The following is a 16,610-nucleotide window of genomic DNA, read 5'->3' as shown; positions in this document are numbered from 1 at the left end:
TAGAGAAAAGCGGTCTAGCTCTGGAGTTATGTGTGAATCTTGAGTCTACAGTTCACTAGCTCTGGGCTCTTGGAAATGCTGCTTCACCTTTTTTGAGCCTCAGCAACCCAGCTATAAAAGAGAAAATTATTCTTTCTCAGAGGGTTCTGTGAGGAAGACTGAGAGCAGCAATGAGAACAGAACTTTGTTTTCTAGTTCCTGGCACATTGCTTCTCTGTCAGTCTCTCAGGAATCAATAGACTCTATGTGAAGAGCGATATGGGTTCATAGTAATGGTGACAGAGAGGGTGACAACACATGTGGGAGAAATCACTTATGGTCAAAGACAGCCACATTCACTGGATACCATGTTAAGATTTCATAACAAAAAATAAACCTGAGATGGCTAGAACACCTTTGAATTTAGTGAGAGTAAGAAAGCGAGGGTGTGGGAGGTCAATGAAAACCTGTGTGGATGTGCTTATGAGTTCATGGTTATGCACAGGTGTGCAGGTAACTGTAATGTGGCTTTTTCATGAATCAAAGTCTCTCCCAAGCTGTCTATTCCTAGAGGCAGCTCTATCTTAGTAGACATTGCCTCAGTCTCTTATCTAATTGTGTGTTCCCTAGCTGCAGGCAATGCATTTACACAAAAAGCTTCCGTTTCCTCCAGGGAGCTGTGGCTCCTCCTCCCTGATCCCTGTGTACTTACTCCACTATGGCACCTTTAGAACCTAGGACCTGTATAACCCCTGTCAGAGAAAAGACAGTAGATTCAGTATAATCATATCACCCTACTCTTACATTAAATACCTAACCTGAATTTAACCCTTCCATTGTTCTTTTAGCACAGATTATCCATCCATTTTTGTTTGTCTCTAGCACAGTATGTCCTGACTTGCTACTAAGGGCAGCACAAAGATCTAGTCTGTCTACCTCCAAAGTACATGACTGCTTCTAGGAAATGACAGTAAAGAGTCCATATAAATCAAGTAAGCATTTTTCTTCGGTCTTCCTGGGTGCTTGGATGAACTTCTTAGCCGTTTTTTTTTTTCTTTTTTGAAAATGTAAAATATTATTTTATTTCATTTTTATTGGAGAATTTGTAGTTTTACCCAAAACAAACAAACATTCTGAATGTATAGACATCCCCCATGCCCTTCACAAACAGTTTTCCTATTATTAACACTGTGCATGATTGTGTTGCTTTGGTTAAAATTGTTGAAACAATAGTAGATTCACTGTTTGTGTTGTACAGTTCTCTTATAACTTTTATTCCATAAAATATGTGCAACCAAAATTTTTCTATTTTAACCATTTGTCAATATGCAATTCAATTGTGTTAATATCCACAATGTTGCATTACCATCATCACCACCCCTAACCCAAGTTTGCTATCACCCCTAACAGAAACTCTTTACCACTGAAGCATTAACTCCCCATTCCTTACCCCTTGCTGGGCTCTTGTAACCTATATTCTAGTTTCTGACTATAAATTTTCATATTCTAATTATTTCATATTAGATCATGAAATATTTGTCCTTTGGGGCCTGTTTTCATGCAACATTATGTCTTCAAGTTATTGCATGCTGTAGCCTATAGTAGAACTTAATTCGCTTTTAGCATTGAATAATATTCCATTGTAAGCATATATCACATTTTGTTTATCCATACATCTGATGATGGACACTTGGGTTGCTTCCACTTTTGGCAATTGTAAGTAATGCCACTATGAACATTCTTGTCCAAATATCTGTTTAAATCCCTGATTTCAGTTCTATAGTGTATATACCTAGAAGTGGGAATAACGACTCAGCTGACAAGGTGATATAATCCAGAATCTCAACTTGTACTTGGAACAACCTAGCACTCCATAAATGTTTCATGATATGAAATTTCTCCAAGTTCCATGTCCACCACTCTCTGCTCACATCATTTCAGACCAACAGAACTGAACAAAAAGTTTTATGGTATGATCAAATGTGTAAACATGGGTACATCAACTTAGCTCCTAGTGCCCTGGTTTCACAATAATATTTATGATTGCAGTGTTGACTAATGTTATCCTTAGTTATAGCATTGTGCCAGTTGCTTTAAATGGTTTAAATGAACTGAGGGCATATGACAAGTATCCTCAGGTAGAACATACTTTGTGCCTCATTAAATAGGTCATTAAAAATTTTGAAAATTATGTATTAGGGGAACAAAAGTGGTTAAATGTAAGATGGCTTAGAAAGCTTAAACAGGTTCAAAACCATAAACGAAACAAGAAAATGAAGGAGAAAATAACTGAAATAAAAGCTATAAAAAAGGGAAAAATGCATTAGATAACAGGAATTTACTATGAGGCATAAATTTTCCAAGGGTAAGATAAAGCATTTACAAAATAAAGTGGAGCACAATAACCTTTAGAGTAAGTGTTATATTCTAAGTAGTAGGTTAGTAAGACGAGTCTGAACCATGATTATTAAAATATAAAAGGTTGAGGGATATTCCATTTAATCTAAGTTTTTAACTTAAGAACCAATAGAGCAAAGCCATGAAGAGAAGAAAAGAAAAAAAAAAAAGAGTATACCAATTCATACTTGCACCAGCAGTGGGTGAGAGGGTCTGTTCTCCAGAACTCTCACTACACTGGGTATTTATTAAGTGTGCATGTGCGTGTGTACATGTAAACATCAGCATCATTCTGATAGGCAAAAAATGAATGCTATATCTATATTTTATTGAGTTTTAACACATTTTCCACAATCTGCATATAGAATTAACTGTTTATATTTTCTAATCACTTTTGTATTGGGGTGTTCAACATTTTTTCTTTTTGATATATAGAAACTCTAATAAAGCATTACAAAAGAATTATATATTTATTACATGGACATCTGGAAAGATGTATACCAAATCCTAACAGATAGGAATTGTTGAGTATGTTGGAGGGGCTGGTGGGAAGCAGTGATGGGCATGGGAGGGATGGAAACGTGGAGTGGTCAGGCTCTATCTCTCTTTTGCTATACTATATAATGCAATAAGTGTGTGTTGCTTTTATAGTTTAAAAAAAGTATTTACATCCAATAAAGAAAAGGGAAAGAAAAGAGATTAAGAAAAGGAAATGAGGAGTGAAGTTTAATAACAGTTGTTCTTAACCATTTTGTAGTAATGGGATCCTCTGAATATCTTGTAGTAGTCATGGATCCACTCTCCAATCAAGTCCTGTACATAAGAATATAGTTACACATGAAGTTTCAAGGATTCTCTCATCTCCTGGGGCCCACGAACTACTAGGAAGAATCCTGGCCCAACAGGTAAGTTCTTAGGGAGATGCTATGTTTCTGATTACAATCTGTGGAAATCAAATTCAAGCTCAATCCAACAAGTTTTTATGAAAGTATAAGAGTTGCTAGGCTTCTTCCTATTTTGCCATGGTTCATGTGGAGGCAGTACAAAGATGAACAGGATATAGTAGTTTCCTAAATTATCAAAGACCTTTGGGAGAGGCTGATTGTGCAGATAAATAAATGCATTGCAGAAGAGAACATATGCTATAGTGCAGGTAGAAAGAAATGAGATGAATGTTCAGATGTCAGAGGAAACTTGTAAGAGATGGTAGTATATGAGCTAGATTTTAAGTGAAGTTCAGGTTCTCCGCAAAAGAATACATACTGTTGAAGGTAGAGACCTTTCAGTATGTGGGAATAGCATATGCAAATGTAAAGTCAGGAAAATGTGGGTGTTCCAGGACAAACAAACTACCCAGTGTGACTGGAATGTAGTGTTCCTGAGTTAAAGGAGCCCAAAGATGTAGTAGGACAAGGGCAGGCAGTGCCAGGGGGCAGCAGTGATATAGGTCTTTAACTTCTCATTCTGGACAAGATTGAGAAGAAGCCTTCCATTTTACTTTTCCTATAAATCACAACATAAATGTACACAGACAAAAAAGGTTTCAACAAAAGTCTGTTCTCTATTTAGCCAAAGGATCAGGAAAAGTGTAGGACAACAGGACAGAAGCCTTTTAATCTTTTCCTATGTCTGTTCTTGAGGCAAAAGCCAAGAAAAATATTGTGCCTCACCCACACTCTATGAGTGCTGCCATACCAAGGCGGTGCCTCTCCCCTGAAAAGTCTGTAGGATGAACTCTAACTTCCACACATGCCATGCAGTAAGAAGACTCCCTGGAGGAGTCAGTGGGAGGCAGACTTAAGAATTCTATTTCTCTACTTCCTTAATCTGGAGGTGCCTCTTCCTCATTAAGCCTGTGGACACACTCTGACTTCCAGCCCTCCTGTAGTAAGAAGGAGGCTTCTGTACCTGGAGGAGTCAGTGGACAGCATCCTGTCTTCTGTACCAACCATCCTTCTCTCTAGCCTGCACTGAAGAGACTGTGTGAAAGATTCTGATCTGGGTAACAAATAAGTGAGGTAGACTGGAATAGCACTGTAGAGATGTTACACCTACAATCACATCTGAACCACAGCACAGGAAAATGTGCAGGGGATTACCTGCAAAATATAAGATTTATATAACATCAACAGTTTTATAATATACAAAATGACCAGAAGTCAGTTGAAAATTATTCATCTGCCTAAAAACCAGGAAAATCTAGACATGAAGGAAATCAATAGAAACCAATACTGAATGACACCAAAGTTGGACTTATTGGATAAACATTTTAAAGCATCTATCATGAACATGTATCATCAACAATAATGAACACTCTTGAGACAAATGGGAAAACTAGAAAAATCTCCCCAAATAAAAAAAGAACATAGATAACTGAGTAGAAATTTCAGAACTGAAAAAGATAACTGAAATAAAATTCAGTGGATGAGCACAACAAGAGAGCAGCAATCATAGGGGAAGCAGTGAACCTGCAGATAGAACAATCGAAAGTATCAAATCTGAACAACACAGAGAAAAGAGATTGACCTGTGGTGCAATAAAAGAAGATTGCACTAATGCCATCAAAGTCTAAAAGTCCCACAAGAGGGAAAATAATGTTGGGTAGAAAGTACATGAAGAAATAATGACTGAAAATTTTGCAAGTTTGACAAAAAAATTCAACCTGTAGATTCAAGAAATTGAGTAGACCCAAAGGAAGATAAAAACAAAGAAATCAACCCCAAACAGGATAAACACAAAGAAATCCTAACCAATATATATATCACTATCAAACTTCTGAAAACTAAAGACATTATCTTTTGAAATCTTGGAATCACTTCAAGATTGCAAAAAATCTTGAAAGCAGTCAGAAAAATTCTTGAACTCAGTCACCATTACTTTTGGTTTACATCAAATCAAATAACAAGTTTTCTCATCAGAAACCATAAAGGCCAGTAGAAAGTAGTAGAACACTTTCAAGTGTTGAAAAAAAATAGTTGTCATCACAGAACTCTATAACCAGTGAAAATATATGTCTAAAATAAAGGGGAAATAAAGGTATTCACAGGTGAGAGAAAGATAAAGGAACTTTTTGTCAGAAGTCTTGTTCTAAAAGAATATCAAAGAAAGTCATTCATACAGGAAGGAAATGATAATGGGACACATGGAGCCCAAAGAATGTAGAAATAGCAAAAGAAAATGTAAATAAATTGCTATATAAAATAGTTTATTTTTCTCTAGACATTTGAATGTCATCTTTCACAGTTAAAAATAAAAGTCATAATATTGTCTAATGTGGTTCTCAGTATATTAAGGGTAATATTATAGACATTTATATCATGAAGGAGAAACTGAAGTAAACTACATTGTAGTAAGTTATATATATTCAACTTTAAATGGTAAAATGTTGATACTAGTAGGCTGCAATAAGCTATGAATACATAGTGTAAATCTTGAGTGACCACTGAAAAATAAAAACTATTCAAAGAGATATACTCTAATATACCACAAATAAAAATGGAACTCTTAAAAAAACATTTAAGTAACTCACAGGAAGATAGGAAAGGAGAAACAGAAGGAATAGTAATAAAAAACAAACGATAAAATAATAAAATTGCTGATTAAATCCTAATATTTCAATAATTGCATTAAATATAATGGCTTAAATACACGATTAAAAGAGATTGGCAGAATGAAATTAAAAATGAATGAAATAAATGCTTTCTATAAGAAATACATTTCAAATATAATAGTAAAAGGAATGGATGAAATATACCATGCAAATACTAATCAAAAGAAAACTTAAGTTTCTATATTAATAGTAGATAGAGTTCAGAGCCAAGAAAATCATTAGGGACAAAGAGAGACATTACAGAATGAAAAAAGGGTCAATTAGCCAAAGGATAACAACCTTTATGCATATGAATCAAGCAAAAGAGCTGCCAGATACATGAAGGAAAACCTGATAGAATGGAATGGAGAAATAGATAAATCTATAATTCTGGTTGGAGACTTCAACACATCTTTCTCAGTAATTAATAGAATCAATAGACAAAAAGCCAGCAAAGGATATTGAAGAACTGAACAATGCCATTGGCCAGCATGATCTAATTGATATTTACAGAGTATTTCACCCACCAACAGCAGGATATACTTTTTTTTTTCAAGCACACATAGGACCTCCATCAAGAGAGACCATATTTTGGGCCATAAAATAAACTTTAATAAATTTAAAGGAACTGAAATCATACAAAGCATTTTCTCTGAAGACAATGGAATCAAATTGGAAATTATTGACAGAACGATATTGGGAAAATCTTCAAACATTTGAAAATTAAACAACATACTTCTAAAACAAGGGCATGATTATAGAGGCCTACCTTTAAAATTCTAGACTTATTCTGTCACCTTGCATTGCCAATTGAGTACTTATCCCTAAAAGTGATAAATCTTGTCCCCTTGTACTTGAGTAATATAAATCTGTGTTTAAACCAGGCTGGGTATTTGCAGGGAAAGAGTACTAGTATTAATTGAGCCCTGTTCCCCCCTCCCCCCCCAAAAGCTATGCAAATGATGCAGATCAACTGTTTTATTTAATCTTTATAACCACATACCACAGTGTTGACTCTCAGCCACAAAACTGTTCTGAACTACAGGGATAGGAGTTGAGGATTCTTGAGAAAGTGTTGTACATTGGAGAGAACATTAAAGAATTCAGAGTGGCCAGAGTTGGGGAGCCTTGGAAGGAGATGAGAATAAAGCAGTGTATAGATTAGGTCAAGAAGCGCTTCAAGTGGCTTGGTAAGGAGCCTGAACTATGAGAATCTGAGGCACTGAAAATCTTGATACAGGGGAATTACAGATTTAGATTATAACTTTTGTGAAAGCATCTAAGGAGGAAGAGGCTGAAGGTGAGAAGCTCAGTTAGTGTGGGCGTGGCAGAAATCCACTCCGAAAGTGGTGAGGATTTAGGCAATATTGTCACCAATTTACACATAGGAAATGGTACCTCCGAGACGGAAAATACAGCATATTTTCAAGATGTTTTTCAAAGTACTATAGTTAAGGTGACAAACCATATTATAAATAATATATTTCACAATATACACAATATACAAAATAACATAATAAATGAGTTAAGGAAAGTAACATGCCTAGCACACTTAAATAGTAACCATTTAATGATATTTCACCCATACAAAAGGCCAGGTAGAATAACACCATTCAGATGAGGGAAATGAGCCTCAAAATGGGATTTACCCAGGTTACCAGCTTTAGCTGCAGAGCCACGCAAACCCTTCCCCCACGGCCCCTGGGTGCCCTTTACCCTGCAGGTTCAGGCCAGGGCACTCCCGGGCACCTCTGCCTGCTCCTACCTCCTGAAGCTTCAGGTGCGACTGCTCAAAGCCCAGTTGCAAGAAGTTGCCTATGAAGGGTAGACTCCGGGGCCCAGGAGGGTAGTTCTTTGGACGCCGCCTTTTGAGGAAATCAGCAATGAACAGAAAGGCGACGGCACCCAGCAGTAGATGACGGAGACGGAATCCTGCCCAGAGGGCAGCCGCCAGGGAGCCCAAGGCACCGAGGAAGACTCGGATGTCCATCTGCTCCCCTGTGGTCTGAGCAGGACCGTCACCTCCAGTCTCCGCCGCTCGGTTCCCAGGCCAGCCCCTGCCCTCCCCACTTCCTCTCAGCCCCACCCTGCCCACTCCGCACAGCCAGCAACGCTCCGCCCCTCCCGCGTCACCTGACACGCTCCGCCCCTCCCGCGTCACCTGACACGCTCCGCCCCTCTCAGCAGTTCGCGGGTCCCGGGACTCCGCAGGGCTGGCACCAGGAGCTGGATTTCCGTGAGAGCCCGCACGGAATCCCAGGAAATTGTCTTGGAAAATGTCAGGCTAGAAGCGTTTCTATTTTCTCCATTGAAAGTCCATCTTTCTCTGAAACACTGCTCTTGGGTTTCTGGGTTTAATGCAACTCAGAGAGCAGCAGACGGGTTCCTTATTTCTCAGTCATCTCCTCACACAGTTATTAGAACTGTGCCTGGTAAACAGTAAAACAGCAGCAACTGACATTCTTGGGTTCTTAAAATATTCCGCCGGCAAGTTAGTCTCTTTATATAAATTATTTTATTTTCACAGAATATGGCAGAAGATGGTCTTAGCCCTATTGCAGTTGAGGAAACTGAGAAACAGTTCAGGATTAAATAAGTGGTGAAAAAACGAATCGTTCAGGCTGGATACCTAACAGGGGTTGTTGCCAGAAAAAACAAGGTCTTGTATTTAAAACGTGTTCTGAAGATTAAAAAGCGAAATTCCTAGAATTAAGCCTAATCTGTAAGGTTTTTGAAAGAATGCATTTTAGTTCTTGTTTTGCCTTTTGAGGCTCTCCCTTTGAATTCCCAAAGCAGTGTTAGGACTCCAATTTCCAACCTTTCCTGCCATCCTGTTTCCACCTGTGTCTCACTATTTGTGAGATACTCAAAACACGCAAAATAGTTCTGGAAGAGTGTAGCAAATACTCATGTACTCAATGTCCAAAAATAAATTCTCCTTAAAGTCGTTATTAAAAAGAATATATATAATAAAACAGAATTAAAGTGTCTTCTCTACCTTTCCAAAGACCTGAAGGAGATACTAGCCAGAGCTCAGTTTGTATCATTCCAGTATGTATTTTCCTGTTTTACTTGAGTTGTTATAAATTCCTAAAATTTTTCTAATATTTATATAAAGGTTATTTTTTAAAGAATTATTCTACAACCTGCTTTTCTTTTTTTTACTCTGTTATGTGTTTGAGATATACCCAGGTTGATATACATGTGGCTCTAATTCATTCATTTTAACAGCTGTGTAATCCTCTACCACTGCAACACTTTAATTATTTCCTTATTAATGGACATTTAGAATATTATCTCCTCCTCCCCATTTTGTTTGCATTAGAGCAGGGCTACGGGGACAACATGGCAGTGTGAGGAGCTGTGTAGAATCTCTTCCAGCAAAAAACCGTAAGTGGTGAAAATTATTTTTTAAAAATCCTACCATTTTATGTATCTGCTAGTCCTAGAAACATACAGTAAATGAAGAAACTTTTATTCAAGAAAATCTGCTACATCTCAATAATGTCATCAAGAGCATGTTGCATTTGCTTGATAACCTATTACCTTTCTCTTTCAACCCCCAACTCCTTGTGCTGGAAGCTGAATCAATGTGCATGGCCTAGACATGGTGTTCTCTCAGTCCACAACTCCCAGTTGAGGGCTGCTGAATCTCTGAGGCAAGGGAAGTCTGCCAGGCTTTCACATCAGCATCCCACACCCACTACACCAACTCCATGGTGCAAGGACTCTATTTTAGGCAAGAGCAGCTGAGAGGCTCCAAGATACCTTATCCACCCAGCTCCCCTAGTAGGGTGGAAGTGTTACCTCAGGTCTGCAGGCTGAGACTTTTGGGCACAAATTACCTCCCCCTTCACTCTTAGGACAGAGGTCCTACATCAGGAGAAGCAAGCCAGGAAGACCAGAGGCTACTGCCACTGCCCAGTGCTAGCTCATAAGCAGGAGTACCAATCCCAGAGAAGTGGACCGTTGTCCCCAGCCTCAGCTCTGGAGGAGTGGCACAGAGGTTTTGGCCAGGAGAAGAGGCAGGCCAAAAGAAAAGAGATCTGTAGCTCTCCCCAGGGGAATTGATTTAATTAGAATAGAGAGTAGGGAAGTTTAGGCCTAAAGGAGCTCTAGAAAACAATGGAGATTTTGGTGGTAACCAATTAAGAGGAGACTGGTAGCTCCATGAGAGCAATTATCTATACCTTAAATTATCTAGAAGTTTACAAGAGACAACCAAGAAAAGAGACAGCTGAGAAGACCCCTTTTGGGTTTGGAACAAACATCAAAAACTGTCTCCAATGCTATACAGTGGTGGGACAATCATAGGAAAGGCATTCCAGAAGGGAAAAATTGAATGGAAAAGAGGGGTCATTGTTTCTAAACAAATCTAAAACCAGCAGATGAATGCCACAATCTTCATAGGTCTAGCTTTTTGTTCCTCCTGCTATTGTTCCACATCCTTAATATCCATTCCCACACATAATCCCCTGATTTTCTCTGTATAAAGTGAAAGAAATTCACATGGTTCTTTTAAGTGTAGCGTACTTCCTCACGGCTTACACTTTATACCTTACCTTTCAGGGCCTGCTGGGAGTTCAGTGTAAGTATCATCTGGATGCAAAGAGGAGTGTGGTTGGGTGGTACTTGGAAGAATTAGTAATGTCTTGCAAGTCAACCATCTCAGTGGATTCTATTACAGGTTTGCCTTTTGAAACAGGGTTAATTTCTTCAGACAGAAGTGGAAAGGCTGTTTCCTCATGGGAGGCCATTACAGGTTTATCCACCAAAGACAACTCAGCAGAATTTAGGAATTTAATTGTCTCTTCCTTCATCATGATCTGCTCATAGGCCCCTTTCCAATATTTTAATCTTTTTAAAAATTAATTTTTATTTACAAATACTTCACAATAACCAAGCAAACATTCTACTTCCTCTTTCCCCCATCACCTTGTAACCTCTAATCTGCTTTGTATCTCTGTTAAATTTCTGTTTTACACATATCTTAAGAGTGACATCATACAGTATTTGTTCTTATGTGCCCTGCTTGTTTCACTAAGCATAATAACTTAAGATTCTTCCATGTTGTAGCATGTCTCAGAACTTCATTCTTTCTTAGGGCTGAATAATATTTCATTGTATATATGTACAACATTTTTTTATCCATTCATTTGTTGATGAGCACTTGGATTGTTTCTACCTTTTGCTATTGTGAATAATGTTGTTATAAACATTTGTGTATAAGAATCTTTATGAGACCCAAATTTCACATTCTTTGAGTATTTACCTAGAAGTAGAATTGTTTGGACTTTAACTATTTGAGGAACACCATATTACTTTCTAAAATGACTGAACCATTTTAAATTCCAGTTAGCAATGCTCTAGAATGCCAATATTTCGGCATTCTTTCCAACATTTGTTATTTTCCATTATTCAAGATAATATTCATCCTGGTGGGTGTGAAGTGGTATCTCATTATGGCTTCAATTTGCATTTCCCTAATGGCTAATGATGTTAAATATCTTTCATCTTTTCTTAAGTTTATTGGCCATTTGTATAACTTCTTTGGACATGTGCATATTCCAGTTCTTTATCCAGTTTTTAATTGGGTTCATTTTTTGTTGTTGCATTGTAAAAGTTCTTCATGTATTTTGGATATTAATCTCTTATCTAATATATGACTTGCAACCATTTTTTCCCAGACAGTAGGCTGTCTTTCTACCTTTCAATAAAAGGTTTACCATTTACATGATATTCATATATTTACTTTTAGTGTGAACTTGCTTATATTGAATAAAATTTCAGGCACTGAGGACTTTTCCAAATACTTTGCTGATACATGGTTTCTTACTCTTATGCATTAACACATGTTGAGCAACTGTGGATCTGTGTGTGAATTCTTATTGCAAACCAATACATTTTCAGGGATTCTTTGGAATGTGAGCTCTCAATGACATGATGGAAGATGCATCTTTCCTGCAGATATTTCATATGGTTACCATTTCTTGTTTTTAAGGCCACTTTCCCTACCTGAACTCTGGTTGTGGAGAAATCCTCTTTCTTCTCTCCACAGTTCCTTTACTTGCTCCAACTGGGAAATCACGTCTTATCTGTGAACATGAAATGCCCCTTACACCAGATAATTGATGGTCTTTGCCATCATATCTCTGAACAGCCTCCTCTGGGATGTGTTCAGGAGAGCACCTCTTTTGAAGGAAGTCTATAGCTACATCTTTAAAGACCACCACCTCCATGGTTGCATTATCAGTACCTCAGGTGACAAGTATCTTCTCTTTATTTCCTTTACAATGATAAAAGCAGTATTCAAGCAATTGTGGATGTCACCCAATTTGTCCCAGAGCCAACATTGCCTCCTGGGAAACAGGGTAGGCTCTCTATGCCTAGAATCATCTGTCCACAACAACCTTGGAACCTGTGCTCTTCTCCCCATTGCCCCCATCTGGAAAATCCATGGATAAAGCTGCATACATTAAAATGGGCGTCATTCTTTTTAATTTTTAAGCATTATTTTATAGATTTCTGGGTGCATATACTTTACATATTTGATTAGGTTTATTCCTAAATAGTTGATTATTTTCATTGCTATTGTAAATGGAAGATTTTCTAGATTTCTTCTTCCATGTTTTCATTGCTTGTGTATAGAAAACACTACTGATTTATGAGTGCTGATCTTGTAACCCATCACTTTGCTAAATATATTTATTAGCTCTATGATCTTTGTTGTGGAATTTTCAGAATTTTCTGCATATAGGATCATATCATCTGTAAATAGGGAAAGTTTTTCTTCTTTTTTTCCAATTTGTATGGCTTTGTTCTTGAAAGAACTTCCAATACAATGTTAAATGTGGTGTTAGTTAGTATCCTTGTCTTGTTTCAGATTTTAGAGGGAAAGCTTTCAGTTTTCACCATTAAGTAGGATGTTGGCTAAGGGCATTTCAAATATGTCCTTTATCATTCTCAGGAAGTTTCATTCTATTCCTAGTGTTCTAAGAGTTTTTATTAAGGCAGGATACTTGATTTTGTCAAATGCTATCTGAATTAATTGAGATGATCATGGGTTGATTTTTTTCCTTCATTGTGTTAATGTGGTGTATTACATTATTTGATTTTCTTTTGTTAAACAAATCTTGCATACCAGGGGTAAATCACATTTCGTCATGGTATATAATTGTCTTAATATGTTGTTGAATTTGGTTTGCTAGAATTTTATTTTTTGGGGGGGAAGGAGATTATTTTATTAGAGAAGTTGTGAGCTTAAACAAAGCAAGCATTCAAAATGTGCAGGATTCCCATACATCCCCCCTCCACTAACACCTTACATTGTTTTGGAACATTTGTTACAGATTATGAAAGAAAGATGATCAGACTATTACCACTAGCTATGGTCCATAGTATATACTTGGTATATTTTTTCATGCCTTTTACAATCTATCCAAAGTGTACACTCAGTGACTCTCACTTTTATCATAGATTTGTGCAGTCATTGCCCCAGTAAATCTTTAAATGTTTTCCTTAGTCTAAAAAAAAAAATCCATAACCCCCTATTATTGACCCTTAATATTGGTATACTATCTTCTTTGACATTGATACAAGAATATTAAAATATTGCTGTTAACTATAATATATAAGTTACAATAATTGTATTTTTCCATCCATCACTATATTCTTACCATCTTGTAATAGTGACATACATTTGTTTCAGTTTATAAAAGAATATTTTTGTATTTATGTTTTAATTATGTATTTATGTGGGTCCTTCTCCACATTTACTGTTATTCAGCAACTAGATTATTCTCTATCATTCTTAGAATTGACATTTACATCCCTAAACTATCCATTCAGTCACAATCCCATTTATAAGCAGCCCCATTAGTTACACTCAGTATAATGTGTTGCCATCAACTCTATCCATTGCCACAATTTTACAGTCAAGCTAATTTAAAAATCTACATACATTAAGTTTCAGTACCTCTTCTAAATCCTCATCCTATCTCCTATCTCCTAGTAACCTATTGTATTAATCAGGGTACCCTAGGGAAACAGAATCAGTAGGAGAGATCTGTAAATAGTATGAGATTTTTATAAGAGTCTCTCACATGACCTTGAGGATGCACAAGTCCAGCTTCTGCAGGCAGGCTGCAAACTAGGGGCTCCGATGAAAGTTCAGTGAAGGTCCTTAATGAGTTTCCAGGAGACATTGGCTGTCCAAAGACAAGCTGGGAAATTCTCTGAATGCTGAAATCACTTTCCCTTTTAAGGCATTCAACTGAATGGATAAAGCATGACTCATTGCTGGCGGCAATATCCCTGGTTGATGTAGATGTAATCAGCCATCTATGTAGTAAACTCACTGATGACTAAAGCCCGTATATGTCCTTGTATTACAATGAAGCCAGTGCTTTCATGACCAAGCAATTGGGCACAATTATGTGGCTGGGTTGACACATTAGCCTAACCATCACATCATGTGACTTTGGCCATTTGTATTTCCTCTTTGGATAAATGTCTATTTAAGTCTATTGCCTATTTTTAAATTGAATTGCAATTTCTTCTTTGGCCCACTGTTTATTTAATAGTGTGTTGTTTAATCTCCATTTATTTTTCATTTCCCCTTTTTCTGTCTGGTATTAATTTCCAACTTTATTCCATTATCATCAGAGAAAGTGGTTTGTATAATTTCAATCTTTTTAAATGTATTGAGATCTCTTTTGTGACCCTATATTTATTCTATTCTGGAGAAAGATCCATGAGTACTTTAGAATAATGTATATCTTGCTGTTTGGGGATGTAATAATCTTTGTAAAACTATTTAGTTTTTCATATTATTCAAGCTCTCTATTTCTGTATTGATTCTCTGCCCTGATGATCTATCCAGTGATGAGAGTGGTTTATTGAACTCTCCAAATATTATTATAGAGACATCTATTCCTCCCTTAAAATTTGCCACTGTTTGCCTCATGTAATTTGGGGTATACTGGTTAGGTGCATATAATTATTTCTTCCTGGTGAATTGCCCCTTTTATTAGTATATAATGGCCATTCAGGTCTAATAATGGCTTTGATTTTAAAGTCTATTTCATCTGATATAAGTATAGCTACTCCACTTTTTTGTTGTTGTTGTTATTGCATGCATGGAATATCTTTTGCCAGCCTTCCACTTTCAATCTATTTGTACTCATGTGTCTCAGGTGAGTCTCTTTTAGACAGCGTATAGATAGCTTTTATTTTCATATCCATTCCATCAGTTTTTTTCTTTTGGGGGAATTTAATCCATTAAAATTAAATATTATTCTCATATAGGCAGTTCTCACTTTACCCATTTGATCTTTGGGTTTTATTTGTCATATCATATTTTCATCACTCTTTTTACACTTTTAGTTACTTTTACTGATATAACCTGCATTTCTAGGCTCTCTTATAAGCTTCCCTCTCCTGTCTTTTCTTTTCAGGCTGTAGCACTACTTTTAATATTTCTTGCAAAGCTGTCTCTTGGTTACAAGCTCTCTCATTTTCTGTTTATCTGTGAATATTTTAAACTTGTCCACATTTTTGAAAGACAATCTTGCCAGATATAAGATTCTTGGCTGTTTGTTTTCCTCTTGCAGTATCTCAAATCTGTCATACCACTGCCTTCCTGCATCCATGGTTTCTGATTAGAAATCAACACATAACCTTATTGGGCATTCCTTGTATATGATGAATCTCTTTTCTCTTGCTGCTCTCAGGATTCTCTTTATCTTTGGCATTTCACATCTGATTGGTATGTGTCTTGGAGTATGTCCATTCAGATTTATTTCAATGGGAGTATAATGTGTTTCGTGGACATGGATATCCATGTCCTTCAATAGGGCTGGGAAATTCTCTACCATTATTTCCTCAAATACGCCTTCTGCCCCTTTTCCCTTCTTTTCCCTCCCATGTACATCCATGAGGCATATATTTGCATATTTTTTGCCATCATTTAGTTTCCTGAGACCCTGATCAATTTTTCCCATTTTTTTTCTGTTCTTTTTTATGTTTGCTTTCAGAGGTCTTGTCTTCAAGAATACTAAACTTTTCTTCTGCATCTTCAAATCTGCTGTTATATTCCTAGCATATTTTTAATTCCATTTATTGTGTCTTTCATTCCCATAAGATCTACTATTTTTCTATGTATGCCTTCAGATTCTTCTTTGTGCTCATCCAGTGTCTTCATGTCCTTAATCTCTTGAGCCTTCTCATTGAATTTATTACTGAGATTTGTTTGAACATCTATAATTAGTTTTTTCAATTCCTTTATGTTATCTTGTTCCTTTGACTAGGCCTTATCAGTTTTTTGGTATGGACTCTAATTTTTTGTTGGTGTCTATGCATCTGATTTTCTAGATGTATTTATTCTTGTCATCTTTTCTCTCTTTAACCTAGGGTTTTCTATTGGATTGACTTTGTGCTATCCCCCTCTTTGATACTTAGCTCAACTTAATTTGCAACTTTATAGTGACTTGTCTTTAAGTCAATCTAATTATTTCCTGCTCTTTTTGACTGTTTCTTGCCCTTTATCCCTTGCTAGTTTTGGAATAAGGGCCAAAGATGTGGTTGGTACTGTAAACCATGGAAACTGAAGCTTTCCCTTTTTTACCCAGGAAGCTTCCCCCACCTT

At 36.8% G+C, this 16,610-nt stretch overlaps 1 protein-coding gene across 1 annotated transcript in view; it reads right to left on the bottom strand.

Annotated features, from left to right (window-relative positions):
* LOC101439086 (cytochrome P450 2J2-like) overlaps nt 1–8,068 on the bottom strand; it is a 32,991-nt gene extending 24,923 nt beyond the window's left edge. The window contains exon 1 of the mRNA XM_004484532.4: nt 7,731–8,068. Coding sequence (XP_004484589.1) covers nt 7,731–7,955 — 225 coding nt within the window. The 5' untranslated portion in view covers nt 7,956–8,068. The remainder of the gene's footprint in view (nt 1–7,730) is intronic.
* Nucleotides 8,069–16,610: the final 8,542 nt, after the last annotated feature.

The sequence above is a fragment of the Dasypus novemcinctus genome, chromosome 9 (assembly GCF_030445035.2).
Source record: "Dasypus novemcinctus isolate mDasNov1 chromosome 9, mDasNov1.1.hap2, whole genome shotgun sequence".
NCBI classification, from domain to species: domain Eukaryota; kingdom Metazoa; phylum Chordata; class Mammalia; order Cingulata; family Dasypodidae; genus Dasypus; species Dasypus novemcinctus.
This window is presented reverse-complemented; position numbering and strand designations above follow the sequence as displayed.